At 50.1% G+C, this 18,657-nt stretch overlaps 8 protein-coding genes across 8 annotated transcripts; 5 read left to right on the top strand and 3 right to left on the bottom strand.

Moving 5' to 3' along the window:
- Positions 1-121: 121 nt before the first annotated feature.
- Positions 122-2,923, top strand: F4817DRAFT_327974 (ARM repeat-containing protein). Its single transcript, XM_049302104.1, has 2 exons — positions 122-464; positions 517-2,923. The coding sequence occupies exons 1-2, from the start codon at positions 197-199 to the stop codon at positions 2,340-2,342; spliced, it is 2,094 nt and encodes a 697-aa protein (XP_049162244.1). The 5' UTR covers positions 122-196; the 3' UTR covers positions 2,343-2,923.
- Positions 2,924-3,034: 111 nt separating this feature from the next.
- Positions 3,035-5,199, bottom strand: F4817DRAFT_327973 (uncharacterized protein). Its single transcript, XM_049302103.1, has 2 exons — positions 3,718-5,199; positions 3,035-3,657 (listed from the first exon to the last, which is right to left on the bottom strand). The coding sequence occupies exons 1-2, from the start codon at positions 4,802-4,804 to the stop codon at positions 3,545-3,547; spliced, it is 1,200 nt and encodes a 399-aa protein (XP_049162243.1). The 5' UTR covers positions 4,805-5,199; the 3' UTR covers positions 3,035-3,544.
- A 1,206-nt stretch (positions 5,200-6,405) lies between these two features.
- On the top strand, positions 6,406-7,046 carry F4817DRAFT_312881 (uncharacterized protein; the record flags this gene model as incomplete). Its single annotated transcript, XM_049300178.1, has 2 exons — positions 6,406-6,693; positions 6,780-7,046. 2 exons carry the CDS (start codon positions 6,406-6,408, stop codon positions 7,044-7,046), a joined length of 555 nt encoding a protein of 184 aa, XP_049162242.1.
- F4817DRAFT_368601 (uncharacterized protein) lies at positions 6,834-8,747 on the bottom strand (the record flags this gene model as incomplete). Its single annotated transcript, XM_049307258.1, has 2 exons — positions 6,834-7,926; positions 7,982-8,747. The coding sequence occupies 2 exons, from the start codon at positions 8,745-8,747 to the stop codon at positions 7,532-7,534; spliced, it is 1,161 nt and encodes a 386-aa protein (XP_049162241.1). The 3' UTR covers positions 6,834-7,531.
- A 617-nt stretch (positions 8,748-9,364) lies between these two features.
- F4817DRAFT_327961 (ARM repeat-containing protein) lies at positions 9,365-11,497 on the top strand. Its single transcript, XM_049302102.1, has 3 exons — positions 9,365-9,869; positions 9,950-10,472; positions 10,524-11,497. The coding sequence occupies exons 1-3, from the start codon at positions 9,575-9,577 to the stop codon at positions 11,137-11,139; spliced, it is 1,434 nt and encodes a 477-aa protein (XP_049162240.1). The 5' UTR covers positions 9,365-9,574; the 3' UTR covers positions 11,140-11,497.
- Positions 11,498-12,102: 605 nt separating this feature from the next.
- Positions 12,103-13,750, top strand: F4817DRAFT_356776 (Methylmalonate-semialdehyde dehydrogenase; the record flags this gene model as incomplete). The annotated part of the gene is made up of 2 exons (XM_049305837.1): positions 12,103-12,628; positions 12,696-13,750. 2 exons carry the CDS (start codon positions 12,103-12,105, stop codon positions 13,748-13,750), a joined length of 1,581 nt encoding a protein of 526 aa, XP_049162239.1.
- A 122-nt stretch (positions 13,751-13,872) lies between these two features.
- F4817DRAFT_368599 (uncharacterized protein) lies at positions 13,873-16,341 on the top strand (the record flags this gene model as incomplete). The annotated part of the gene is made up of 2 exons (XM_049307257.1): positions 13,873-13,886; positions 14,379-16,341. 2 exons carry the CDS (start codon positions 13,873-13,875, stop codon positions 16,006-16,008), a joined length of 1,644 nt encoding a protein of 547 aa, XP_049162238.1. The 3' UTR covers positions 16,009-16,341.
- Positions 16,342-16,403: 62 nt separating this feature from the next.
- Positions 16,404-18,443, bottom strand: F4817DRAFT_327957 (phosphoglycerate mutase-like protein). Its single transcript, XM_049302101.1, has one exon. The coding sequence runs from the start codon at positions 18,058-18,060 to the stop codon at positions 16,597-16,599; it is 1,464 nt and encodes a 487-aa protein (XP_049162237.1). The 5' UTR covers positions 18,061-18,443; the 3' UTR covers positions 16,404-16,596.
- Between the last annotated feature and the right edge of the window lie 214 nt (positions 18,444-18,657).

Raw genomic sequence — 18,657 nt, 5'->3', positions numbered from 1 at the left:
GTATTTGGGTGGGGCCGCGGGGTGAAGGTTCGACAATTGCGCCTTCACCGCCCGGCATTATAGGGGCTCCACTAAATATTTTTTAGGTCTGGGATTCGCAGACTTCGATAAAAGTACTGCATGATAAGTACTGCAAACATAGGTTATCACCATTGAATAACCTGCTGCAAACTTCACTTGTTCTAATATTCTCACAATGGCGCCCAAAGGTGATGCGCTCGGAAGCAAAAGGAAGCTTACCAATGGCAGCAAAGAACATTCAAGCAAGAAGCCCAAGTTCGATAAGAAACCGTCGCGGAAACAAGAGCCGGAAGAAGATGTTAGCGACGATAGCGAGATCAGCGAATTTTCGGACCGAGAAGATGGCGGTGCTGCTTTGAATAATTCGAAGTCGCAGCAGAATGATGATATACCGTTCCGTTCAAAACCCGACGGCAATCAACCTGGGAACACCTTTGAAAAAGGTTGGTCGAAGCGAGAGTATTCTTCCTAATATTGCTAACACCATACACGCAGGTCAAAACTCGCGCGAATCGCACATAAAGCAAAAGCAATTGGCCCAAGAGCGCAAAGCAGCAAAGCCCCTGGCCGATGAATTGCAACGAACAAAGAAGCTCTGGGAGAGACTACGGTTGAAATCCAAGGTTCCGAAAGATGAACGGCAAAAACTCGTCGAGGAGCTCTTTAGCATTGCTACAGGTCGTATGAAGGACTTTGTGCTCAAGCATGATTCCGTCCGTGTCGTCCAGACCGCTATCAAGTATGCGACCCCTGAACGGCGGAAGATGATTGCGAAGGAGCTGAGGGGTGCATATCCTATACTAGCTGAAAGCAAGTATGCCAAATTCTTAATTGGCAAGCTTCTTGTGAAAGGCGATGACGAGATCCGAGATATGATAGTTCCGGAATTCTACGGCAGAGTTAGAAAACTCATCAACCACCCCGAAGCTTCTTGGATTCTGGATGATATTTACCGAGGCATTGCTACCAAGGAGCAGAAGGCCATTCTGTTAAGAGAATGGTATGGGCCAGAGTTCCACATCTTCCGAGCTACATCGGAGGGTGAGACCATCCCCACGGCCGAACTTTCTCAGATCCTTGCGGAACAACCAAGTAAACGGGGGCCGATCATGAAATATCTGCTCGACCTAACCAACCAGCTTATCCAAAAGAAGATGACTGGGTTTACGATGCTACACGACGCCATGTATCAATACTACGTCAATGTGAAGCCAGGAACCGAGGAAGCTAAAGAATACATGGAAATGATCAAAGAAGACGAGAATGGCGATCTACTAAAAAACATGGCTTTCACGAAATCGGGAGCTCGACTTGTGTGCTTGCTTCTTGCCCATGGAGCAGCTAAGGACCGAAAACAGATCCTGAAGACATATAAAGATACCTTCCAACTTATGTCGAGCGATCCGAATGGACACTTGATCATTCTCGCCGCTTACGACCTAATTGATGACACCGTCTTGACTTCCAAATCCATTATAACGGAATTACTGGGCAAGACGGAACAAAATGAAGTTTCTAATGTTGTGATCGCCGCCAATGATCCGAATGCCCGCTTAACAATACGATACCCACTTGAGGGTGCGTCTAAGGTGCTCTTCGATGCTGGTCGCGCTGATGACCTGAAGCTCCTCGAGGAGCTGTGGGAGATTCGAAAGACAACAAGTAAGAAGGACCCTGAGATCCGTCGAAAGGAATTGGTCACCGCATTATCACCACAACTACTTTCTGCGATTGCTTCGTCACCACTAGATTTAATCTCTACTTCCCATGGGTCTCAATTGGTTACCGAAGCGCTTCTTTCCTGCGTCGGAGACAAATCCGAGGCTTTACAAGCAATAGCATCAACCGCAAAGGGAAACCCCAACGAGGCAGATACACCAGCCGATGAATCTGAAACTGAACCCATCCCCGTGGAGCACATATCCAAAGCCCCCCACGGCGGACGCATGTTCAAGACCCTAATAGCCGGTGGCCACTTTGACAAAGCGACCCGTCGCATAATACCCGTCGACCCACCCCTCCACTTCGCAGATATCCTGTACCCCTTCATCAAAGACCACATCATGGCGTGGGCCACAGGCCCAAGCTCATTCGTCGTGCTCAGCCTCCTAGAAGCAGAAGACTTCTCGAGTAAAGGCGAGCTGAAAAGCACGCTGAAGAAAAATAAAAAGGCCCTCGAGAAAGCGGCGACGGAGGAGACGCCGGAGCAGAAGGCGGCTAGGGAGGTGAGTGTCGAGGAGAAAAAGAAGAAGAAGGGGAAGAAGGAGCCGGCTGTTGGGAATATGGGGTCTAAGTTGCTGCTGGAGAAGTTGAAGGGTTAGAGGCTGGGGACTTCTTCGAGGCGTGTTGGGGAGTTTGTAGATGTGTGAATGTGAGATTTTGGGGTTCAAAAGTGCTTCTTTGGTACGTGTTTTGATGGGGGTGATTGGTTATTGTGACATGCTGCCCGTATCAAGGTCGTTTGACTTTGTGTTTCTTGTTTGATGCTGGCTAAATGCTTCACGGGTTGTGCGGCTAGTATGTAATTGCTTTGTGCAAAGTGTTGATGATATAGCTAACCGCACTTACTCGATGTCTTCGTCAATGCCCTTAAGTCTCCCGAATAACTGGCCTAGTTATCCCAAAATCCCAATATACCATCCTCATGCGAACCCTGTTCTCAACGTTCCGCTACCCAGTTCTAGACTTCAGATTCTTTTCGTCTGCGGAGATTGATTGAGACTACCTAGGTACTTACCTAGGTCAACTACCTTATCGTAAGCATTGTTGTCAAATAATCACCGTAAGTACCTAGCGTATAAAGACTTGAGGACTTGGAAATAGGTCGGCACTCTCAACCTCTGTTATAAGTTTGGAGGTATTTTGTTATGAATATTTTAGAAATATATGAGATGGTTGCGGGAAAGTGAACACTGGTGAAAATGAAGTGGACGGAGCAATTATATAACTAGGAATAAAAAGGGAACATATTATATTCAACGTGCTAAAGTCACAATAGAGGGTCAATGCAAAGTCGTTGGATCTCATCTCAATTAGATAGCCTTGGGGGAATCCCCCGGAGGCACCGAATGCCCATTCATAAATATCTAGACATCCATTCATTCCGTTCATACATCTCATTTCCAGGCAAGCTCCCCTAGCTTTCTCGCACCAAGCCTGCCCAGCCCGCCCTCGAGATACGTCCTCATCATCTGTTTCATATGTACAAAGTTTCAGAGGCTCATCTCAATCCCCCCAGTTCGTATCCATTTTCCATGCTACTCATATGTCGACGTAGGTTGTTCGTTTTTCATTTCATCTTCCAGTTGGTCTCGTTGCAACCCTTCGTCAATTAGTCTAGGTAGAGGAAAACATCTCCGCGTTCCGAAACGCCGTTTTAGTGATGTAGTATAGGTATAGGTAGGTATTCGTGGTATGTATGTCGGTGTGAATGAAAAAAGAATCTCGCGACGAAGGGGATTATAAACTCAATTTCGAACGGGTAGGGAAAGGATTCGTAAAAATACAGGCTAGAGTCGGTCGTTTAGCTTCTCCTCGAGGGCCCCCGGGAGACTCTTGAAGGTCTTGAAGCTCTCGTTCCTCTCGAGTTTCTAGAACGTCGCGTATCGCGTGTTCTCCTATCCGAGCTTAAACTACCTATAGAAAAAATGGTCAGTAAACCCCCAATCGGAGTTTATCTTTTGGGGATAAACTCACTAGGGCTGCTTGCAGTGTATGAGTCGGTGTAGTACGAACTACTAAAGTCGCTTTCGCCTCGGGGAGGCTTCTCCCTGCTAGTCCTGCGCTGCTTGTCGCTTCTCTTCAGGCCCAGAAGTAGCGCGGTTGCGCCTAGGCCGGCGGCCAACCAGCCCGCTCCGCCTCCCGATTTCTTCTCTTTTCTAGCGGCGGCTGACGTGGGTCGACCTCCACCACCTCCACCTCCGAACCAAGTCCGGTGAACTGGTCGTGCTGCACTTGCACCTGCACCTGCACCTGCACCTGCAGCGTATGTACTACCGTGTCTACTTCCGCGCCTCGAGTATCCTTCTTCGATGATCTCGATTCGTTCCGTCTCTCGTTTCTTCTTCCCTCCGCCAAAAAGGCCGGCGAACGTACCCCAGAGGCCTCTAACGATGCAGCAGAAACATAGTAGCAGTAGTAGAACTACACCAGCAATCGTACCAACAACGATACCGGCAATTGCACCTCCGCTCAACGAGCCGCTTGTAGTTGCGACGGGAGCCGGTGTGGTTGTAGCCGAAGCAGTCTCGCTGGCTGCGGTGCCGGTAGTAGTCGGTGGGGTGGTCTCTATAACGGTGCTACCACTAGTAACCCTATAAGGAGCCGAGTACTGAGTGGTGACGACGCCGACAGTGGTCCATTGAGTCCAGGAACCGCCACCGTTTGCCAAGCATTGGCCGTCGAAGGCGCAGTACTGCCAATTCGCGCAGCAAATGGGGCCACAGGCGATCTGCCCTGATCCTGGGGGTGGTGAACAGCGCTCGCCTGACCCTCCTGCCGGTGCGGTCGAGTCGCCTAGGAATGAGCTGATAGTGCTAGTGTAGGTTCTCGTCTCGGTCCAGGTAGTGGTGTAAGCGACGGCATCCTTTTTAACGACAGCTTGAGGATACGGGTGAGCAACGACGAGGGGAAGGAGTAATGAGAGAAGAAGTGGTTGAAATTGGCTGGGTCGCATTTTGATTAAGTTCAGTCCAAATATGGACGAGGCTCGAGAATATTGGAATGCGGAATGAGGTAAGTGGCCGAGTTTGAGACAAGCTCTCTCTCTCTCTCTCTCTCTCATACACACACACACCGACGCCGCCTATTCTGTCAGTTATCTTCCTTTTCCTCCTCCAAAAACTGAAATCTGATTAATATAAATGGTTAAGCGAGGAATGTAGTCTAATGAGGACTTACATTTCCAAATGTCTTAGGCTTATCAGTTTGTTCCACCAAACCAATTAGTGCGGCTGTTCAAGATAGCACGGACAGTTGGTGTCGAGAACAACCTTGTAGATATCAGGAAAAAAGAAAAGTATGAGGAGGGAGGAGAAAAGATGGGAAAGTAGGTAAAGGAAGAGAGAAATCGGGACCAAGATTTCTAGCTTCTTTCCTTAACGCATCCTCTTTACAGGTGGGTTGCAACTTCCCAACCTCCTCCGGTACGGGTACGAGGAAGGTGACGGCCAAAAAAAAGGCTGCGAACTGGGAAATACCGCGGGGCTGGTGGTGCCTACTTGCTCCGGCGCAAGATTTAGGAAAGATAAAAACAGAGGGGGTTGGACACTGACAGGGGTCACGAATCTGATGTCAAATCATCTGTTGTTTTGTTCTTTTGTACGGATTAAGAAAAACCAGAAATACATAAGATAGTAATCATTTACTAAATGACCCGAAAGTAATATTTGTATCTGTCATCTAGTCTTATCCTTCTTCTTTCTAATTGAACCGTTTCTTACCTCGAATGATGCGACTTAAATAAGCCATGGGTTTTCTATCGCAATATGCAAGATGACCAAGGACAGACGCGATGGTGAGTTGGCAGAGATCCATGTACGAAGTTCCAGTGCGACTTAGTGTACCTAACCTAAGGCATTACCTAACCTAAGGTATTGACGTTGGTCCGTGCCCGTCGTAACAGCGACAATCGATTAGGTATGCCCAGGTAGGTACATGACCCGATAAGTAACCTGACAAGGGTGTTTTAGCCTATCAGGTAGCTTGGACGGGGTAGCCCAGTCTTATCACCCCACTTCACCTACAAATGTCACAAGTCCTAAGCTGCTAAAGGTGTGCAGGGTCTTGAGAATTCCCCTTCAGTTGGTTAACTGATGGTCCACGTTCCTGGATTAGCCCGTCACCGAAGGTCTCAAGTCGTATGGAAGAAATCCCATTGCTTGGATGATGGGCGTCACCGCTGAAGCCTTACTTTTAAACACGAACTGCTTTCTATGGATATACCCCACGATCTACGTACATGCTGCTCACACCTAGCCCCTGACATTAAACCTATTTTGCTTCAAAGGCGGTTGTAAGAGGAGAAAGTGACAAATTCCCACAAGATGGACCCTTATTATGCACATATAAGGAGAAAAGTTATCGATGATGCAATTCTTTTTTCGTCGGAGCAGCGGAGTAAACTGTCGAGATCGATTTTATATCAACGACTTTAAATGTCGTAAAGACCTTGGAGTCATCTTTAAGTAGACTATTTTTAGTTAAAGCACAGGTAATTACCAGTCTTCGGACAATTTCTTATCAGTTTCGACTTGAGCGTTATCTCTTCCCCTACGACTTTTTTCTTAGTCACCATTTATCACGCCTGCAAAATCCAAGTGGCTATTATTATTATCCCCAGGTGTTCATTTTCTCTCTAGAGGAACATGCAAGAGACCAGTAGCTATGGCATCACCATTCTCAGCCCCATCTCGAAAAGGTGATGCATGGTTCTACGTCGGCCTAACCTCTTCTTTCCCTGACATCACCGACTCGGGCAGTACTATTCTATCTGAACCCCGTTCTTGCGCAGAGCAGAACTCAGCCCCTGGCTGCAAAGTCTTCCACGTGCCTGCCAGTGACAGCTCTCAGGCCCGTCAAATTGAGGGCGACTCAATATTCCGTCCTGAGGGAGGTCTGCGGGATCAAGTACTTGTGTTTAAATACAAGGGCAAGATCCACGCCATCAATAACGTGAGTTATAATACCTACATTTGACTTTGTATGCTTTATAGAGGTACTATGTTATGTGAGAAGGTGGTGACCAATGGTTGGACTAGCGGTGTCCACATTCATCGTATCCTCTGTCCGAGGGTACTCCGTTCGATATCGAGGACTTTGGCATTGCATTGAGTACTGGGATTACCTGTCCGAAGCACGGCTGGTCTTTTGACTTGTTCTCTGGGAGAGCAGACCGTGCCAACTATAAGTTGGGGATATGGGAAGTCCAGCTACGCCCCAGTTCCGGTACACAGAACACAGCAGGCAGTGAGAAAGATGGAGAGGACCAAGAAGTGTGGGTAAGGAGGAAACAGAGGATGGGATAGCATAGTACTCTGAAAGACACTCCTACACCGATATTTATATTGGCGGGAATCACCACAGCCATAGAGAATGTTAAGCATCACGTTGCCAAGCTCGAGTAGCATTATTCCAGTACAATGGCTGGACAATAGAGGTAAGTCGGCTGGAATTACCGACCGTTCCAGTATATAAGAACTCACGTTTATTTACCTAAGCAAGTGGCCTTAAAGTAAACATGCCAAACTAGTACATTTTCATGCCTCTCAGAATAAAAAGTTGCCCTAGAGAGATGTCCGATAAGTAAGCATTCAATATCACAAACATCCAGCGTTCCTTAGACCAACCCAACACAGATAGCTAACCACTCAGATATAAGAGACTAAAAGCCATAGTTGAGTCTGTCACTGTGACAGTGTATCAAACCCAATCCAACAACGAAGAACTGTTAAGAAAAAGACAACATGAAGACTGAAATACGTAAGGAAATATATTTAAGTTGAAACATATTTCAATTAACCGTTCGATAATCTCTTCCTAAACTTACTGCAGTTCCCTTATGCGCATGATGGTGAATCTGGATCGTCCTCTGAACAGTTGAGGCATGGAAGGATGTTTCTGTATCGCCCTTTTGTGCCTCGTCGTGGGACGCTGAGCTGCTCTCCGCGTGGCTCTCCGCGTGGCTCTCCGAGTTGATATTTAAAGTTGTATATTGCATTAATACATCGCGACTTTTCTGGCAGTCTTGAGCTGCCATCTGCTCCAATTTGGCCTGTCTTGCCAGCTTAATATCCGCCCCTCTCTGTACCAACAGCATAATCATTTCTGGGTTTTCGCTGAGTTGCAAAGAGAGAGCTCCGTTTGGCGCTTTGCTATTTAGGTCTACGCCAGACTCAAGAAGGAGTTCTGTCATTCGGAAATTTTCTTCTAGGACACTACAGTGAAGAGGTAGTATAGGTACCTATGTCAAGAAGTTCTTTGTCCGTATTGGCTCCATGGGCCAGGAGGATACTCGCCATATCAAACCGGTCAAGCATAACTGCCAGCTGTAGGGGAGTATAACCCACCCTGTTCTCTCTCTCGATATCAGAGTTTTCAACCAACTCCCCGAAACGCTCGAAGTTATCTCGCATGATCGCGTCATGGAGTGGTCTCATGAGATTCACTAGTGGATACGGAGTCGACTCAAGATAGTCCTCTGTATCGACCATGTCGGTTACTTCGATGAATGCCTTCAGCTTTTCAATGCTATCTCTATTAATGAATTCGTGTATCATTTCTTGGAGGGTTACATCCGCTCTCGGAGGTAGACTACTCCAGCTCTTTCGGATGATGTCTCCCGTCTTGTCCACGAACGCTTTTAATCCGGGAAAAATATCGCACTCGAATGTGGTGTGGATCATAACTTTGTTAATTGCCATTTGTTGCAGGCTAACGCCGTTCAATGTGTGAGCAAACTCATCTGTGGTGTCGGTATCGTCAAAGACCACCAATACGTTATGGCCATCACCGGCAACAGAGCCCCTAACGTCTGAAGTAACTGAGTTCGTCAGAGGGGTGACGATTAAAAGCATTTGGTGTATCCTTTCTGCTGCATCACTTGGATTCTCAGTGGCCTTGCTCTTGCCCTTCCTATCGTATAAACTACTTGGGCCATCCTCGCCACGATATAGGCCCGGTTTTGTGTCTGTCATTTCCCCAGTCTTGAGATTCATATAGAAAGTCATGTCTACCATCCCGATGGTCGTGGCATACCCCCACTCTCGTGGAAGTCGCCAAGTTTTTCGTAGAAATTGCAGAGCTTGGTAGAGAACATTTCAAAGCCGAGTAGGGTTTCTAGGAGCTCCGCGCTACGAATCTGATCTTCGTGGCGAGTAGGTCTGGGCTCTACAAAAAGGGCGTACCAAATTGGTGCGCCTTGCGGCCCATAAAACTGTGCTCCTCCATGATTTATGAGTCATTTAACACTACTCGTAAGCTCAATGAAACGAGCCTCAAAAACGATACAACAGAAAATCGATATTCCTTGATCATCTCGGGACAGACGTCTGTCTAGATCGTCGATAGAGCATCTATTTGCTATGAGGTCTGCTGCGGATATGTGGCCTTTGCTTAATGCTACTATAAGTCAACTTCCGAGTTATACACAGGTACCTGTTATTGTTAACGAATATCCGTACCTCAAAGTCGATATTTAAGGGTTGCTAGCTAATAAGTTGTAAGAGTGAAGTGTGCTTCCTGGAGGTACGTACCTAAGGTACATAAGTTCAATTCAAGTCGCATGTGCCTATGACGGCAGACCCACTTAAGCCATAGCTTATTGCAACGGTGCAAAAGGCGCATGGGACCAGCTTCAGCCTTTAAACGTTAAACCGTCCTGGAGCTCGGAAGCCTTGTGCTACCTTACCTCATCTTCTACATACTATTCCAGGGAGCTCCAATATCAGCAACGCTACCACATTCCCGACTCGAGCTCGCTTCCGGCTCGAATTTTCCGACTTGGACAAACCCACCAAATTCTATAAGCCCCCTTTAAACGACTATAATTTCCATCATGTCGCTCGATCCCCCTCCTTACCTTGCTTCGGTCCAAAACAACATTCGTCAGCGACCGATTCCCTGGGATGGCGCAGTTAGAGCAGGCACCATCACCGAGGCCCAATTGGCCAAGATTAAAGCAGTCGATAAAGTAAAAAGAGAACAACGAAAACAAGTGGTCGAGGCCGATCTTGACGGTTACCGGATATTGTTTGTTGGAGGACCGGGCACGACAGGCGTTCTCGAGTCGGCGAGCAAACGTTCCGATGTTGTTCAATACATCTTGGTCTTATTGAGCGATCTTCTCGAAGGTGCGTCCATTTCCCTCTGTATCACCAGTCATCAGTCATCAATCATCAATCGATGATTTAGTCGTATTAACATCGTTTAGGCGTCCCGGCGCTCGCGAAAGCACTATTTAGAGATCCGGACCCGTATCAACATCTCCTACCTCTTCTTGCGCGCTCGAATAATTCCGAGGATACCGTCCCTCTGCTCACCTCTACCGTCCTTACTACCCTTATGGCTAACTCTAAAGACGATTCCGCGTCGACGGAACACGCCTTACCTTTAATTCTAAGCTACCTCTGCGGTTTAGTAAAGAACTCGAATGATGCAGGATTGCAAGATATCGCAGTCATGGAATACTCCTCTCTCCTATACGGACAATCATCCAGACAACTCTTCTGGAAGCAAAGAAGCGAGACAGTTGCTCCTTTAATCGAGATTCTTCGAAAAGCTGCGGGCGTTGGTGGAGAGTCTTCCGCTAGTCTATGGAGCGGCAACACTACGACCAGGAGCGGTGGTTTCGAGGGCATTAGTGGTGGAGTCGGGCTGCAGCTGCTATATCATGTCCTGCTAGTACTTTGGCAGCTAAGTTTCGAGGCAGAAGATATCGGTAACGACCTGGATGAGTACGAAGTCCCTTTTTGGAGTACAAACGATGGCAACTAACATGTGCATAGCGAATACGACATCATTCTTTTATATACTCAGTTACTACGGCTCTCGCCAAAGGAGAAGACTACGCGCCTTCTTCTATCTACGCTGTATAACCTTCTCGAAGGTAATCCTTCCACGCTTCTCCCTACGGCAGTTCTAGCGAGACTTCCCGCGCTACTTCAAAACTTTAGCGGCCGTCATCTTACAGACCCGGACTTGCAGGAGGACTTGGAAAAGCTGAAGGAGATGCTAGAAGAGTATCAGAAGACCAAGACCACATTCGACGAGTACGTCGCAGAGGTTCAGACTGGACATCTAAGATGGTCACCACCTCACCGCCATCAAGCCTTCTGGGCTGAGAACGCACGAAAGATTCTAGAGTTTGAGAACGGCGAAATTCCACGAAAATTGGCGGAGATCATGAATAAGCCATGGGAGAACGACAAGGCGGTGCTGGCAATCGCTTGCAACGACGTCGGCTGTCTAGTCAAGGAAGTACCAGAGAAGAGACACCAACTAGAGAAACTGGGATTAAAGAGTCGCATCATGGAGCTCATGCAGGATTCCGACGAGAATGTGCGATGGGAGAGCTTACGGGCTCTCGGGGGTTGGCTCAAGTACAGCTTCGAGAGCAACTGAGCAACTGAGCAACCAAATAACCAGATTCGGGTGCGTGGATATGATTATACTCCTTACTGTATTGTTTCGATAGTCATCGGTGTTGCACCACAGGTGCGGGTGCAAAAACACGTCGTCTTACATAGTATATTGGGTAGGATAGAGACGTGATAGGCTGATTCGAGCTAGTCTACCGGTAGGTAGTCAACAAACTTCAAACTTCAAGATGTCCTAGGTTATGCGGGGAATACTAGTCCCTACTCGGCTTCAATAACGGAGCTTTTGATATGAGTTGTCTCAAGTCATGAATAAGCTGTTAACTACTAAAGATGAGTTATCTAAGTAGGTTCTACGTAAGGGACGGAAATAGAGCTTCGTGTGCTTATCACCGCTATAACGTAATAGTGCCCAGCTAGCTTACCAGAGATGATATACAAGCAGTATACGTCCGGTGCTCGGGGGTTCGGCTTAGCGGTAAGAAACGGGCAAAGATAGGGAGCTACCCCTCTTGCCCAATTGAACCTTTTATGGGAATAATAAGCCAATAAGCCAGTAAAGCCTCGGGTTTATGACGATCCCGATAACGCTACCCCATGCCGACGGCAATACCCCACACCGATAATATGTAATAGCTGGGTACCTATTCCGTAGTACCTACAACAATCCATTGTTAGCTCAAATACCTACATGTACCTACATATGTACCCCATCCCGAGCGTTGCCCCTTCTGGGGAACGAAACGTATGCATTGATGCCAATGGCTAATACTTATGCCCAAGGGCTTATGTAGAAAAGGGGTTTTGTCTTTTCTTTCTATTGCTAAAAGTTGATCTTGTCTTCACTATGCACCGTCTCATACGAACACGAGGCATTGCTACCAGCGCCGGCCGTATTGCTATTCGTCGATTCTCCTCTTCTCTATCATCGTCCCCCGCCACCCTCAGAATGTCGTCGAGAGCGGCGACCACCTCCCGTCTAGCCGTCATGGCTAAGCAGCTCCGTCCCATGAGCGCCTTGGCCTCGACGGCTACGAGCTACCCTACGACACACGAGAAGATAGAGAAGCCGACGGATACGCCGTATTTTGTGGATAACGAGTTCCGGCCCAGCCAGACGGACAAGTTCATCGAGCTGCACGATCCGGCTACGAATAACCTCGTCACTCGTGTCCCGCAACTCACGAATGCAGAGCTCCAGGCTGCTGTGGATAGTGCCCAGCGCGCGTTCCCCGAATGGAAGGCTAAGAGCGTGCTTGCTCGCCAGCAGATCATGTTCAAGTACGTCAGCTTGATCCGCGAGAACTGGGACCGTCTTGCCGCGAGCATCACCCTCGAACAGGGCAAGACCTTTGTAGATGCTAGAGGTGACGTCCTACGTGGGCTGCAGGTGGCAGAGGCCGCGTGCGGTGCCCCGGAGTATCTCAAGGGCGAGGTGCTTGAAGTTGCCAAGGATATGGAGACGAGATCTTACAGGGAGCCGTTGGGTGTTGTTGCTGCCATTTGCCCTTTTAGTATGTGCCAATATAATATCGAATCGTTATTATATGGGTAGTTTTTGCTAATAGCATTGACTAACAGACTTCCCTGCTATGATTCCCTTATGGTGTATCCCGATTGCCACGGTAACCGGCAACACCGTTGTCCTAAAGCCTTCCGAGAGAGATCCTGGAGCGGCTATGATCTTAGTTGAGCTGGCGAAGGAGGCCGGCTTCCCCGAGGGTGTAGTCAACGTAGTCCACGGAGCTCACGATACCGTAAACTTCCTCCTAGACGCCCCGGAGATCAAGGCGATCAGCTTTGTCGGCGGAAACAAGGCCGGCGAGTACATCTTCAGTAGGGGATCCGCCAACGGCAAGAGAGTGCAGGCCAACCTAGGCGCCAAGAACCACGCCGCCGTCATGCCGGACTGCAACAAGAATCAGTTCCTCAACGCCATCGTGGGAGCTGCTTTCGGTGCCGCCGGTCAACGGTGTATGGCTCTCAGCACGCTAGTTATGGTGGGCGAGACGAAGGAGTGGCTAATTGAACTGGCGGAGAGCGCCAAGAAACTCCAAGTCAACGGCGGCTTTGAAGAGGGTGCCGACTTGGGCCCCGTCATCACGCCACAGAGCAAGGCGAGAATCGAAAGCCTTATCGCCAGCGCCGAAGAGGAGGGCGCTACAATCCTCCTAGATGGGCGAGGCTTCAAGCCGGAGAAGTACCCGAACGGCAACTGGGTCGGCCCCACCATCATCACAAACGTTACCAAGGATATGAAGTGCTATAAGGAAGAGATCTTCGGCCCGGTGTTAGTTTGCCTAAACGTAGACACGCTCGACGAGGCGATCGACCTGATCAACCAGAACGAATACGGCAACGGCACGGCTATCTTCACACGCTCAGGCGCGACGGCCGAGACGTTCCGGCGCAACATCGAGGCCGGCCAGGTCGGTATCAACGTCCCGATCCCGGTGCCATTACCAATGTTCTCGTTTACCGGAAACAAGAAGAGTGTTGCGGGAGGCGGTGCGAATACGTTCTACGGACGACCGGGGATTGTCTTTTACACGCAGCAGAAGACGGTTACGGCGCTGTGGTCGAGCGCGGATGCTATTTCTCAGAAGGCGGATGTTGCTATGCCTACGCATAGCTAATGGGTGCATGGATTTGGAGGGTTATGAGCAAGCAAACAATCTGTATATAGGTAGTGTTATTTACGTGCTTCAATGGGAGGATGAGTTATGGTCTTTGCGCTGCTGATAAATTTGTGAGAATTATGAGCATTAATATGTGATATAATTTAAAGAGACCATATTATCGCGGAATGAAATGAGAGCTTTCGTACGGGCTCATAAATATTTAAGCTAGGCAGGTGAACGTGTAAGAGGTACTTAAATCATAGGCCCTCATCGAAAATCCATCTAATTACAATTTCTCACACTTTAACATAGGAATATTATGATGATTCTAAAATATGCCCATGACTCGAATATGTACAGCCCGTTACATGTAATTTCTGTATAAACCGTATAAGTCGGCGGTGCACCGGAAAATGGGGTAAGTCATAGCCGGCCGCACGGTCTCCACCTCCTCCGCCGGATCTTACCGGAGTTAACTAAGGCACTGACGTACTTGGGGTACCCATTATTTGCTCCTTCCCCTCCGATTCGTACATCAAACTTTACTTATAACCAGGACAATGGAAAACATTTTTACCTCTCAGCCTGAGAATCCTAGTTTAATCAAATATGGAAATGGAAATGGAAGTGGAAGTGGCAATAGTAACGGTAATGGAATTGATGTCAGCGTCGGCATTAACACCACATCCAAGGCCAAAGACCTAATAGACCTCCCCCTAGACCTCTTCGTCATCATAGCCCAGTTCCTCACCCCGCAAGACATCATCCTCTGCCGTCGCGTCAGCCGCGCCTGGCATGCCGCATTCAAAGACGCCATCGCGTCCCATCACTTCATGACGCGCCACTTCCCGCGCTCGCGCGAGATGCGCACCGGGGACGTCGGTCTGAAACCGGACTGGGCGCGCGTGTTTGCCGACGTAGCGCGACGGTATTTCTATCTTCGCGCTGCGAAACCGCGGCTCGTCGAGAAAATCGATGTTGTGCGCGAGGGCACGGCGGGGTTCCAGGGCGTCCCGCCTTGGGATAGGTGGTTGAGGTGGGATGACCATACGGCGCCTTTTCAGTACCCGGATGCGACCTGGTCTGTTGATGAGGGGTTGTTGGTGTACCAGGAGGTGGTGTCGCGGCGCTGGGTCGCGTATGATCTCGAGACGAGGCGGCTGTTCGATGTCCCGTTCGATACGAAGGGTAGAATTGTTCGCAGACTGAGACTTGGCGAGGGGGTGCTGGTGTTTGAGTGGTGCAAGGTGTCTGGGGTGTATTCGTTGGATACGCCGGAGATGTCGCATCGGCATTTTGCGACGGCGTTTGATGTCCGACGACGGCGCGGGGGAGAGGATTCGAACGAGGGCCGGGTTGAGTGGGATATCATATTCCGCTGCGAGTGGAAGATTATTACCCTAGACTTACCGCTAGACGACAACGACCGGTTCTTCTCGGCACACACGGCGACGCATTACGCGCTGTACTTGTGGCAGCCAGACCGATCGCCGTGGCTCATCGACCCACGCGAAGAGCTTACCGTGTGGAATATTTCGCAGCCGTCGACGTACCGCCCATCGCTGGATATGGCTGGGGCCAACAAGCTTATTCCTGACGGGCCAGCCCTCGTCAAGAGGTTCTCGCGGCGGGATCTCGAGTTCCTGGGCTTGCGCCAGCGATACACGCCCTCGATAAGGGAAATCCGCCTCGACGAGGCGAACGTGTACGTGCACGAGGAAGAACACCGCTGGCTGGCGGGACAGCACGCCAGTCTGTCGCCGCCGCGGCACCACCAGGTGCGGTGCACGGGGATCCCGTTTTCCGGCACCGGGCCCCGGTGGTTCGACGAGTGCTGCGCCGACGGCGACGTGCACATGAGTTTCTGCCCGCGGGCGGGCTCGCTAGCCCGGATCCTGGGTCGTGCCCGCCTGCCTGGCACTGAGGAGGGACAGCTGTGGCCGGGGTGGGCGCCGTGCTGGCGGCACGAGGAGTTCCCGTATTTGACGGTGAGCGATGCGGTGGATGCGCGCGCGGGGGTGAGGGTTGTGGCGCGGCAGTGTTTTATCATGGAGGCGCTGTCGAGTTTTGTTCTGCCGAAGATTAGTATGCTGGAGGAGCGGGATATATTGACGGGGGTAGGGGAGGGGGAAGGGGAAGGAGATTTGGTGGCGGAGGTTAGGTTTCCGGATGAGATGTGGTGGGAGCTGATGGGACGGGGGAAGATAGCGGGGGATGAGAGGTGGGTTGTTGGTGAGGATGGTAATGGGAGGGTTACCGTTGTGAGGTTTTGAGGATAGGGGTAATAAGTACTTGGCTGTTTATTATCTTACGATAGATGAGGGTGTTTAGAGATTGCATGAGGAATCCGATATATGTGTGCACGGCGATACAAGTGTTATTTATTGGAGTAACGGCTTTGTACGGTTGGAGTGGGATCAACATAGCCACTCGGGGACTGAACATTATACTTGATATAAGGGGTACCTATTAAATCAGAGTAGAAGCCCCTTTTAAACCCCTGTTGGAGATACCTTAGAACTTTCGAGCCAACACTCTTATAATGTAAGGCTTGTGAGACTACTCTCTAATTAATAAGAACACTGAAATACATAGGTAAGTTAGGTTACTCATCAATGTATAAATATGACTTAATAAAGCTACTGTAGTCACGAAGGCCAGTGACAAGTATTAAGAATATCTCTTGATTTATATAACTAGTAATCATATAAACAATACCATATTATTTTCATATTTATTAAATTGCAAATCCGTATTTGAAACGTCGGATATAGAGCGCTATCATCATACATCGTCGCTCATCAAACAATATTTGGTATCATCGTAAACAATCCTCTTCCCCATCAATATCTTACGTAGCTCTAAGCCTTTGAACCCGCCGCCGCAGCACCACCCGCAACACCAGCAGTTCCAGTACCAGCGCCAGCAGCCAGAGCCGACTTCTTAACGAGCTTCAGGCCCGCGAGAGCATACACAAGGCCTTCAACGCCGAGAATTACGACAAGTGTGACCAAAGCGCCGATGACACCAGCAACGGGGAGCGAAATGCTGTTACCAGACGTGGTGGCCGCCGCACCATTGTCGTTATCACTATTAGAATCATCCGACGAAGACGCTGCACTCGCACAGATACCCGTCGTGTTTCCACAGGCTTGGCACCACGCCGCCGTATCACCGATGGCAAACTTGTTGATCTCAGCTGCGAAATCGTTCCACGGGAGCGGGGACTGTTTCTGTCCAAACAGCGGGAACTCGCGGGGCGTGTTCTGGGCGGCAGAGCCGTTCGCCACCAGGAAGCGGACGGACACGTCGTCGAGGCTGGGGTAGGAGGCCGTGCTGGCGTTGGTGACGAGCTCGAAGACGATGGACGACGCGTAGTCGACTACGCCGGTGAAGTCGGCGGATAGCTTGTCGAGCTGTGCGAGTCCGAAGAAGGACATGAAGGACGCGTAGGCGCCGAATTGGATGCCGACGGGGGTCTTGCTGCGGCTGGTCAGCGTGGAGTTGAGCTGCTGCAGGATCTGCGCGGCGAGAGTGGCACCGGCAACGGCGCGGATCGGGTCGCTGCTGTTGTAGGCTAGGTTCCACTCGTGAGCGTCGGCAAGGGTCCTAAGCTCGAACAAAGTGTCGTCCGTAAGCAGATTCTCAGACGGGATGGTCTGGTTGTGGATGGTAGCCACGTTGATCAGATCGAAGATGGTGTACGCGTTCTTGAAGTTGGCCTGGCTGGCGCTGAAGGTGCCGTTGATAACGGGCAGAAGACCGCTGTAGAAAGACCGGGTGCGGTCTAGCGTGCTGACGAACTCGGTCGATTGGAAGTAGTTGTTGGAGCTCACCATGGCGTTGCCGCAGCCGGAGCCGCCCTGTAGCCACTCGTTGTTCTCCGAGTTGGGGTTCGAGGAGGCGGTTGACGATACGCCGACGGGGATATACTGGTACCCGCCGAGCGGAGCCTGGACCTCGGACTTGTTGGCCAGTATGGACACGCCGTTGTCGCCGGCAGGTGGATAGACGCCCTGGAGAAAAGCCATCGCGGAGCTCTGGAGCACGGAGTCCGCGGGGGAGACGACGCTTAGCTGTGTGGGCACGGCGATGTCGTTGCTCAAGCCGATGATGGGCGAGCTGGCATCGGGTGCGACGTATTTGCTGCGGTAATAGCTGCCGGACTGAAAGACCTGGTCGGCGCCCAACGCAGTCAAGTTGGTGGGCGCGAGACTTTTAGGAGTCCGATCTCCATGGCGATGGAAGATGTAGACGCCGAGGACAGTCTCGCTCGTTGCGAGCGGCAGAGTCGCCGACGAGAGTAAAAGCGTCTTTAACTGCATGGTGAGTCCAGGCTATATTTGCTATATTTCCTATTATCTTAAGAGATAGGACTTCAAGCGCACCAAATCAGGAGAGCATCAATCCGACGAGCTTCGAAGAAGAGAAGCAAAGCTGGTGGTGGGAAGAGTCACTTTGGAGTATTTGAACTTCCCTACAAGCAGCGCGCAGCCCCGCTCCTCGCTCCTCGCTCCTCGCAGGGTTGCAGCAGATGCAGCGTATAGAGCTAACCCGGGTAGCGAACAAATCGCTAGCGACAGCCGCGTACGGGACGGCTAGACGATTCGTCGGCGCATTTCCATTACGCTGCGAGTATATCTAGTAGGGCGAAGAACCTCCACCCACGCTCCCACCGACCTGCCTAGTCCGGACATCAGGCCCAGATTAGATCGAGTAAGTAGTCTGGAACCCGCCCAACGCTCGTCGGGAGGGTGCCAAGAGCGGATCTATCACCGTCGGATTGGCCAATCATAGCTGGAGTAGGAGAATTTCTTGCACATCTTGTATCTCCGCTGTAGGTCCGGGAGGGTCCGAAAGTTAGCACTTGCTTCCGGGCCTTACTAACAATGGATGTTTGCGTTTATAAATTCTAAGAGATG

This window comes from Daldinia loculata (assembly GCF_022478755.1).
Source record: "Daldinia loculata strain CBS 113971 unplaced genomic scaffold F4817scaffold_7, whole genome shotgun sequence".
In the NCBI taxonomy this organism is placed as follows: domain Eukaryota; kingdom Fungi; phylum Ascomycota; class Sordariomycetes; order Xylariales; family Hypoxylaceae; genus Daldinia; species Daldinia loculata.
Note: the sequence above shows the minus strand (reverse complement) of the source record. Positions and strands in the feature narration are given on the sequence as shown.